Source organism: Emydura macquarii, unplaced genomic scaffold (genome assembly GCF_026122565.2).
Source record: "Emydura macquarii macquarii isolate MOO-44397 ecotype Brisbane River unplaced genomic scaffold, CSIRO-AGI_Emac_v2 contig_1348, whole genome shotgun sequence".
Taxonomy (NCBI): Eukaryota; Metazoa; Chordata; order Testudines; family Chelidae; genus Emydura; species Emydura macquarii.
In genome coordinates, this window is record NW_027131485.1 from 13,559,093 (window position 1) to 13,569,723 (window position 10,631).

General features: G+C 43.2%; 1 protein-coding gene across 1 annotated transcript in view; it reads left to right on the forward strand.

The window, feature by feature from the left end:
* The window catches only part of SEC14L5 (SEC14 like lipid binding 5), a 57,325-nt gene extending 48,068 nt beyond the window's left edge, over positions 1 to 9,257 (forward strand). The window contains exons 13-16 of the mRNA XM_067551261.1: positions 1,316 to 1,453; positions 2,353 to 2,598; positions 3,894 to 4,072; positions 4,983 to 9,257. Coding sequence (XP_067407362.1) covers positions 1,316 to 1,453; positions 2,353 to 2,598; positions 3,894 to 4,072; positions 4,983 to 5,088 — 669 coding nt within the window. The 3' untranslated portion in view covers positions 5,089 to 9,257. The remainder of the gene's footprint in view (positions 1 to 1,315; positions 1,454 to 2,352; positions 2,599 to 3,893; positions 4,073 to 4,982) is intronic.
* The last annotated feature ends 1,374 nt before the right edge of the window (positions 9,258 to 10,631 follow it).

The window sequence follows — 10,631 nt, forward strand, 5'->3', positions numbered from 1 at the left end:
TCCTTTCCCAGTTCCCCCAGTCCTTCCATGCCTTCCCTTGGAGTAGTTACCTTTCTATTCTGGTAGTGCCCAGACCGGACTGGGGGCCCATAGTGCTGGGTGCTGTAAAGACGCAGAGAGAGCATCCTTGCATCAGAGATAAGCTTTGGAGAGGCAGCACTGTCCTGGGAAGCCTTTATGAGGGAGGTACTGTTAGATATTCTTACCCTTCTGCTCTTACAACTGCGTTGACCCTGAGTGTCACGAGGAAAAAAGGAATTTGGTCCTTGGATGTCAAGAGCTTTGCTTCAGGAGTCAGTGTGGTTTTCCTTGGGTTATTTGGGTGTGTCTTCATCTTGCTAAAAAAAAACTACCACAAAGGATGGGGTTGAGCAACAGGCTGGGGACTGGTGATCATGTCCCATCCCATTGCCTAGCATCAAAATATGACTGCACTGTTTCAGTTGTCAAAGGGCATCAGGATTAGCACAGCTCTAAAAATATCTGGCCTGACTCCTTTAGTGCCTGTGGGATTAGGGAGATTATTAAAGGGACATGGCTAGACTAAAAAACAAAACAAAACTCAGCATATCCTATTTGAAATAACAAAATGTGTGTAAGACTGTAGATTTATTTTTTGGGTTTATGGATAATTAATACATTACAGGTAATGTTCTTTAGTCTGGGCTTTAAAAAATTAGAACTGTTATTTTCATATTTTTGATATCTGCCATTGCAGCCACTTTCTTTTAACCCTGTTAACTTTGTGTAATATTGTGGAGGCACTTGTGTTCTTATTGTAAATTGGCCAGAAGCTTCTCAAGATAATAATGAAAAAAATTTTAATTTACTTTTCATCATTTATGCTGCTCAGATGTCACACCCCATTCAGACAGTGAAAATACAATAATGAGTTTTGCTTATTTCTAGTCCATTTTGCTTTCAGGCAGTCGTGTGCTAACATCACAGTGCAATGGTTGGATTCCAGACTCTGCCTGGAGCATTTAAAATTAGGCCAGGGCTTTTCACTGACAAATCATGATAAAATTTCAAATACAATTTAATGTTGTAAAACTGTCTTTTAAAGAAAAAACACTGAGTTTGGGGTCCCAACCTAACTGATGGGATGTGTCCTTCGCAGAGAGCAGGGGCCAGATCCTCAACTTGTGTAAAGTCAACGACACGATGACATTTTACATCAGCTGAGGATCTGGCCCTTCATGTTTCACAATAAGCAGCTGGGTACGTTGTGGGTGTCTAGATACTTCCACAAATGTTTAGTTTAGTAGAAGTCCCAGACAGTATAGATGTCTCTCTCTCTCTCTGGTTCTTCCAGTGTAACGTCCCTGAAGGCGGACTCGTCCCCAAGTCACTTTATCAAACAGATGAAGAACCGGAGAGCTCTGATCACATCCGGCTATGGACAGAAACCATCTACCACTCTGCAAATGTTCTTAAAGGAGCTCCCCACGAGGTACAGACCAACCTGTGCTGTTCTGGGGAAGGCTGGGAGGTGATTCCAAGGGGCTGAGCTATAGATCTGTTCTCCTTGCAAAGGCTGGGATAGGGCCATGAAGGGATCCCAGCATTTAAGGGCTGGACGTGTTCCAGAAGCAGAGTGCTCTTCAGGGGAAGGCTGAGATAAAACCAGCCAGCATTTCAGAGGTGTATGGAAGTTAGGAACAGTAATTTGAGGGTCAGAAAGCTGTTTCTTTAATTCCTCGTGTAACTTGTCCCTATACACACTGTAGCGCCCTCCTCCTTCTTTGGGGGAAATAAAGACTCCATCAGCCTCCCCGCTGATATCCTTGTTTCCATTATTTATCATGCCTGTGTGCTAGTGGTGTTGATCTGGTGAGAGAAGAGTACATAAACTGGGAATATCCCTCATTCACATGTAATCAGAAAAGGCAAAGTTGGGGAGCAGAAACCTTTGATCTCAGAGAGATGCACTCATTACTACCATTGATGAATTGCTCTGACTCAGACTGTTTAATTTCTGCATGCAGCAGCCAGATGGAACCCTACAATTAGCCATTCTAAGGCATCCTTGGCTGAGCCCCAGAATTATTTACTTTGGTGCCAGTTGTGCTTGATGGAGGCACCATAGGAACTGGCAAGCTACTTGGTTAAGACACTGCTGACACAGGAGAAGCTTGTGGTGAAAGTGGATGAGCAGATCCACTGCGGTGAAATCTGCTGGCATGAACTGGGATCAGCTCATGACCCCTTGGGGAGCTGAGAATTACAGCAGTAATTGACTCTAAGACTGCAGGAGTCGGACAGCTTTGTGTGTGATTGGAAAGTGGAAGCATGTTGGCTCTCACCTGAAGACCACGCCCATAAAACCTGCTTGTGTTGCTGCTTGTTTAGATCATTGTGGAGATCCTGGAGGGCGAGTCTGTGATCACGTGGGACTTTGACATCCTGAAAGGAGATGTGGTGTTCTGTCTCTTTCACTCCAAGCGAGCGCCCGAGACCAGTCGCAAAGAGGCCACTTTATCAAGTACTTCGACTGCTGGGGACAACGTGCAGCTGATCGACAAGAGCTGGGTTCTGGGGGTGGATTATAGTCGCATGGAGTCTCCACTGGTGTGCCGGGAAGGAGAGAGCATCCAGGTTGGACATGCTACCTCTTTACCTCTAAACAGCTACGGTGAACCAGGGTCACGTTCAGAAACTGGCAGTGGAGGGCAGATGTGACTATTGAGCTAGCTGTACAAGGAGGGGGTGGGTTTTATTGACATTTTCCTGCGAAAATTAACGAATTCCAACATCCCATGCTAAAAGGAAAACCAAACAATGGGGACTGGAAATCCTCCACTGCAAGGGAATGGATGCTCTTTTCAAAGCTCTCTGCATGTGAACTAGATTCCCAGACTCTATGAGGAAGTGTGTAGCATTCCAATACCTGATTTAGACTAATGAACTAAAGGGTTAGTAATTAGGAAAAAGAAATGAGTTATTTACCAAGTTAAAGCAGGTAAAGATACACACACAAATAAAGTATAGTCTTGGGTTCCAAAAGATGATGATAGCTGTTATATGCACGCTTTAGAAGTCCCTTAGCGCTAACCCAAGCAAAACAGATGGGGATTCCTTGCCTGTGTTTAGAAATTCTCACCTCAGAGTTCAAGCAGCATAGGAATACCAATTTCTCCTTAACAGGCATTTTTATTCCCTTCCTCCAGCATTCAAGCTGTAATGGGATGAGGGCTGGAGCACGGACCCCCTTAAAGGGTGTGGGGGAAGCAATCAACAAAATTTTTGTCCACAATGGCTTGTTTGATGTCTCCTCCGTAGGCCTTCTTTTGTTGTGGAGGAGATAACCCCTCTTGTGGTATTTCACATCGGGTAATGCCCCTCCCCAGACTGGAGGGGGGGAGTTACTGTCTTAGCAAACACTTCTATGGTTCTAGTGCAAACATTTAAATGTTACCTCATAACATGGGATACAGATACTGTAAGTAGGATTAAAACATGCAGCATCCTGCAAACATTCCATAAAATCTAAACACAATCTAATAACTCGAATATGTATTTTAACTATACTAGTGCACAGGGAAGCCAGACTGGTTTGCAATTCTGCATTTATCAGTGTTCAGTGAGACCTGGGACATGATCTTGGTCTTGCATGATCTTGCACTTGGTCTGCCAGCATCGCACTATGATCCATTGGAGATGGGTAAGCAATAGGTCATGATTCGAAGCCCACTGACTTCATGGGGCTTTAGATCAGGCCCATAATGTGTAAGCTAGATGATGTATGCATTGGTTTCACGCTAAAGGTTTATGTCAGTTAGCTTTTTGTTTTGACTTTCACTTTTATTTTTGGAAATACAAACACTTAAAAAAAAATATTTTTTCAGACACTTGGCAGTCACTTGATGGTGCTCTTTGCCCATCTCTTACAGGGATCTCATGTGACCCGTTGGCCTGGCTTTTACGTTCTCCAGTGGAAAATGCACAGCCCTTTGCCGTGCTCTGGCACCAGCCTCCCTCGAGTAGATGATGTCTTGGCCTCTCTGCAGGTTCCCAGTCACAAGTGTAAACTCATGTACTACTTTGAAGTGCTTGCATCCAAGGATTTCAGGTAGGAGCCACACTAGGGGGGTTGGGTTACTGTGTGACTTGCAACAGTGGAGCAGTCTAGCAGAGCCAGCTGTGACTCTGGAAGACCAGACATACCTAACCTTTAAAATGTCTGCAGCACGTGTTTTGACCACATGGAAAATGGATACAAGTAGATTGGTTGTCGTCTTTAGAGAGACTTCCCTGGGTTAGCACCAAATGGTGCCGACGCATCCTTCGTCTTGGTGGGAAATGGAGTTGTGTAAGGGCTAGGGCTTGACTATACATCCTCTGGAGAAATTACTCGTATGTATTGCCTGACCCCAAGTGTCTTTAACAGTCGCTGTAGCTTCTTGAGAGACCAGATCTAGGAGTAACTTCGTAGCATTCACTTTCTAGACCATTGGGCAAAGTGACCAAGTGATGGCTGGTGTTTGAAGGAGAATATCAGTCACATGACAATGGATCTGTCTGCTGAATAAGTGTGACATAGACGAGACCTGCACAGTATCTGTACATCCTGATTGTTTAATGGGAAGAAACTTAACACACTTCTATGGTGCCTCCCAGCAGAGAAGCTCTCAATGTTTTACGGACCACTAACCCCCAGAGCAGGATGCTGGAAGATGCTGGATGCTGGAAGCCCCAGAGAGCTCTCACTATGCCCTGCCCCCATGATAACTGTTACAGATGAGCGATCCCTCGGTTAGGTGGAAGGCTTCCAGTAACCCTGGCCATGACGATTTAATTCCTCTTCATGGCACCTCGGTATCTTGAATGTCTTTACATCTGGAGAGACCACGCTGAGGCTAGAGTGAAAAACCCCACTTTGCCCACCACTCTGGAAATAAACTAATTGACTCTCAGCCTTCCTTGAGTACCATCAGTAGTTCTGTGTGTAACAAACGTGTTTTTTTTTTCTTTTGTCCCAGGGGGTCCATGTCAAGCCTGGAATCCTGCAACAGTGGCTTCTCCCAGCTCAGCGGAGCCACGACCTCTTCCAACCAATCCCAGAGCAGCTCCCTCATTTCTAGATAGCGTGGTCTAGGCCTAGGCCTCTATTGACCTCTGAAATGTTGCATCTGTGCTTGGTGGCCTCCCTCCAGGGCAGCTCTGTGGGCCAAACCAAAGAGGCTGCAGAGGCTCAGTGTCAAGGCTTTGGGGGCCATCATTCACGAGAGCACGAGTAGCAGCAGTTTGGACACAGAGAAGCTTCTGGGGAGCTCTTTGAAATCTCTTTTCAGTGAGAGACATATGGCTTTTCAGTCTGCAAACTGGATTCCTTTGCAGATGCCTCTTACCAGTTGTGTTTTAACAAATCTGTGTGTTAGGGTGAATATCACTTTGCATGAATCTGTGTGTGACTAAGGTTAAAGGGCTCTTTCCAGTCAGTCCTATTTCTACATATGATAGAGGAGACTGATGTTGCCTTATCTGTTATGACCCCATAGAACTAGATTATTTACATGTAGCAAATGAGTCTAGTTTTTCTGGGCGCCTACAATACCAATGACACTCAAGGTACAGTGGGTGTTTTGAGCAGCAGGGATTTGAAGCAAATTGTAAATAAATACCTTAATACAGGACAGTATGTTTTGTGGGGGGAGAAACTACCCAACATAACCGAAACCTGAAACCTCTCCCAATCCGATTGGATGTTGCTTGGGAATACTTCTTTTTTAAAAAAACCCACAGAATTGAAACAGTATTGCCTAGGGAGCGTAGGCAGAAAGCTTGCCTCCAGCAACATTGTCCTTTCTTAAAGACACACACCCGTCTTTATTTTTTCTTTCTCCTCAGGTTTATGAGCAATAAATGCGTATCTCTCTGACCCACCCCATCAGACAGGGTGGGAACCGAAACCCATTGTAAAGGGCTAAGAAAAGCAATATGTTTTTTCCTAAAGGCACAAGGTTTTATGGCAGCATTATAGGAGCTGCTCCTTTAAAAACGGGCTAACTTGAAGAGGAGAGAACTCGCTCTCTTTATCTAACGTACATGTGCGTGTGTATTGAAACACTGAATGAAACATATTTATTCAAATTGTATCATAGCTTATTTTAAATTGTTTAATTTGATAGTTTCAGTGATATAACTATTTATTTATTGAACCAGATCACCTTTTTTAATGAGTTGAACCTTTTTGTTTTAAAAGGGAATGACTGGTTATTTTGAATACCACAGACCTTTAGATTTCATTTCTAATCTCCGTGGCAGCTGGGCATCATAGTGTACAGGAATGTAGCATCCATCTCTTCCCCCAAAGGGAGGGCAGACAGTTGCTCCACTGACTTCAACATTATTCGCGTGAGTAAAGGTTTGCAGGAGCCGGGACCGAGATTGTAGATGTTGATGGGGAAGGATGATGCATTGTAAAGAGCTGCTGAAGATATGTTCATGTATGATCTTTGCTGATTATGTCAGTGAAGGACTTATTGCAAAGGGAAATAAGAACCCATTTAAGAGTTTACATGGCAGAAAAGAGGTTACCTGTAGTCTTTTCTAAATATGGGGAAGTTAAAAAAAACAGCGTTAAATACTGAGCTGCTCCTGGGAAGTATTTGTAACTAATAGACACGCAAGAGGTATTGCATTAATCACAACTAACTCGCTTTCTAAAAACTATTACTTAATTTACCACATAACTTTTAAACTGTTTTGATTTCCAGCACTTTCCAACAGCGAAGCCCAAGTCCTATTCTGTGCCATTTTTCAAGATGGCTGCTTGTTTCTTGATTTGACAATTATGTTTGTTCACATTTACTCTGTCCCATTGAAAATAGTCCTCCTTCATCCAGTAAAAAGTACTGATGGTGGGTGGAATTTTCACCTTAGAATTTGTTACACTCCTGCACATTCTGAATGCAGATGAAGAACAAGAGCCTTACGTGGAAGGGGTATGGGCCTGTGTAGGGCTCGCTCCTGCTCTCTTTCTAGGACTTCTTACAATGGCCAATGTTCTTTCCATGGTCCTGGAACATCAGTTTCCTGTTCACTAAGTACCGTCTCAGAGGCTGCACTGTTGAAACCCTGCTCTGTGAATTCCAGACGTGGGACAAAGTAGAACTCCTCTGCATCTTGACTTTCGTTCTTCCTAAACTACATTCTCATTTCAGAAAATAAGGCATAAAGCTGACTTCAGGGCGCGCTCTAGTGACTGGAGCGCAAGATGCTTGGAGTTCTGCATTCTGGTCACAGTTCCCCATTGACTCCTTGTGATCCAGAGTAAATCCATTAGGCTAGGCCAGAGACACTTGGACTGAGGCTCTCAAGCCGCAAGTGGCTTTTTAATGCGTCTCCTGTGGCTCTTTGCAACACGTGATATTAAAACACTGATTTCATAATTAACTAATCAGGATGCTTTTACCATGTTCACCTACTGTAGTTGATAAAATAATACTTGGTCAGTCACTTTGCTGTGAGAATTATATATAAAAACTATATATTTCCCCTGTCATACTGTTTAAGTCTGACTATATAGTGCTATAGTAAATGAAACCGTGAATTCACACTGCCGTGGCTCTTGGGGGGAATGTTGATTGCTAATTTGGCTCCTGAACCACTGAGGTCTGAGTATCACTGGACTAGGACTTTGAAAAGTGGCCTCTAGGTTTGATTGTCCAATGACAGACACATGTAGGGCCCTGATTTTCAGAAGTGCTGAGCACCTATCACTCCAGTTGAAGCCCATGGAGCGCTGGCTGCTCCACACCTGTGGAAAATCAGACCCAGATATTTAGCTGGGCACCCAGTATGAAGTCACGTCTGTAAATTTGGGCCTTAACCTCTTTGTTTCAGTTACTCCCTCTGTAAAATGCATATAATACCTACCTCACAGTCATTGCAAGGTTGATGTTTGTAAAGGATCCTGAGATCTTGAGAGGAAAAACAAAGTATTATGTGACCACCTATAGTTTAACAATTGCATGGCCATATTTAAATCTTGAATTATGTGTGTCTGCAAATAGACACCAACTTACTGTGTATCAGATTGTGTATATGGGAGCAAAACAACAGCTTTAGAAAATGTGATGGGCATTGAACTCTGGATGCCAGACTAGACTTTTAATGTCATTCAAGGCAAAAGGCAGAATTTTACAGTTGAGTTCAGGGCTTGTGGTTAAACATTTAAATGGTGTTTAGTTTTAAAGGGCTTTTTTTGTTGTCCTGCATGGACCAACGTTAGCTTTGCAGAAGGGCTGAGAGGGACGTGAGTCCACGTGGCCTTGATCTAACTGAAGCAGCATTGCTAGATTTCTTCCTAGCAGTCCATGTCCTGAGAGAACCAAAATGAGTTTTCTGGAGCACAAAAAGCACACCTTAAAGCACTATTTAAAGCAATATTTTTTTTCTCTGTCAGGGACAGACAGTAAATTCGCTTTGATATTTATCCTTTCTCTGTATTTTTTCCTGTTGTGGAAAGTGTGTGGAAACAGCCTATCTTCTCTTGGATGATTTATCTAATGACATTCTGAGATACAGTGATCACTCAATGTTTGTGTATTGGGATATCATTTCAGACTATTTCATACACTGTTCAACTGGCAGAAGGAGGAAGCTATAATGAATCTGGATTAAGAAACTTGTCTAAATTCTTCCGAAATCAGGAAATGCAAACGAGCTTAACAGAATGTGTTTAAAAGAGAGCATTTCTGGTAAACTCTGCACTAATGTGGTTGTCTGACTTACATTAAGGTTTTATTCATGTTGTCTTGGTTTGAGCAAAGTGGACTCTCTGCCCCTCTTACCTATACCCTTTCCCTGAACCAATGTTGTAGCTTAATGGACTGCTTAGAGACAATAAGGTTAATTGATATTTCAAGCTTTACACCTGTATTGCTAACACCTTCTTAAATTAGTAACTGAAGACTTCAGAAAATGGAACTTCCCCTAATTATTTTCTGCATTTTTCTGAGTTTGGACACTGAGAATAGTCCAAGCTGCCTGAATAATTATTTAATCAAAATTATGACCAATCTTTGCATTTTTTTTGTTTGTTTGCTAGCCAGTGCTGTTAGCTGCAATCAAATTCTGTATTGATGAGTGGCCAATGACTAATTTTCAAACACGGTCTTGTTCATTTCAACCCTGTTGTGGTAGATCACCTGTGCTGCCTCAGCTCTGTCATGCGATGACAAACTTCCAGTGAGAATTTTCTACCTAACATTCATTCTAAAACTTTTGCATTTGGAATTTGCAAATACCCAGCTGTTTAAAAACAAAAACAAAAACCAGCTGCAAGTCCCACTCAGGGTTAAATTAGTGCATCTGTTTTCATTCTTTGACCAGCTCTGCAAAATAGATGCCACAATTCTAGTTGCTGGTTCTCATGCAGGGACTCAGTATTAGGATCACAGAGTTCCAGAGAAGCGTTTTTTTGTGCGGGGGGGTGTCCTTCAATCTGTTAATTTGATTAATTTGAATTTAGGGCAAGCTTGGATTTGACTCTTGCGAAGTGGATGTGCTGTGTAAATGCTTTATAAATATTTTGCTAATGATTTTTGTCTGACCTGTAACTACAAACCTAGACTTCTTTCTACTCTTAATCCAAGACATCTGATTTTTCTCTAACACCCCCCCCAAGCAAAAGGATAGTTTTGAAGTGCTCTGGCTTCCCCTTCCTTTCTCCCACCATCATTTGTCTCTCTTGTGAAGGCCCCTAGACAGTTGCCAAAAGCGGTAGTGGAAATAACTCCTTCCTATTTCCATCAGTTCTTTTCTTCTTCCTCTCGTCTCAGAGCTCACTTGGTTTGTTCCTCCTGACAGCCCGGCACTCTATGGGCATGTCTTCACTGCACAGCTCATCGGAGTGACTAGCCTAGCTTGGGTGTGAGCATTCCTATGGAAAAGCCCTACCGTGTCCTCACTGTTGGTGTGTCTGTGGGCATATCCAAGGGTACTTTGTGCTGAGACACTCTAGGATTCTTTCCCAGTCAAATGTGGGGGAGAGGAAAGTGTTGGAAAGGCATTGGAGGACTATTGGTTCTCAAGTGTGTTTTTTTTTTTTTTGCCTGCATCCTTGCTGCAAAGTGGATGATAGGTTCTCACCTAAATTAACACGGAGTCTGGGTTCTAATTTATACCCCCAGCCAAGTAAGCGAGGCTGGGCTTAAAGCATCTCCAAACCTCGGTCAGAGCTGGGGAGTAGCATGGGAATGATGGCGCTCAACAGGCACAACCACTGATTGATTATGAGACTTCTCTTGTGTGACTAGCTTTTGTTTGACAGCTACAATCCCAAAGCACAAGGGTGGGATGTCAGTCGCACATCACTTTTTAAAAGGTGGTTTGCTGCTCCGGTTTGCCTTGCAAACACGTAAAACTTGCATGCCCTACACCAAAGGGCCAATTTAAAAATTGGTGGGTGGGAAATGGGCCAAAATCTGCAGGTCCTACCTACCGGACTCAGGTGCTAAGCTATCACGTGGGCAACGTATCTGCGAAGGCCAGTGACCTCCCTCTGAGACGCATATCACTTCTTCACCATGCTTGTGCTAATGGTCTGAACCAATTGTACTGTGAGCTGTTCAATGCATAAAAGACAGATATGTGACCCTTCTTTGCAGGTTAGAACTGAAAGA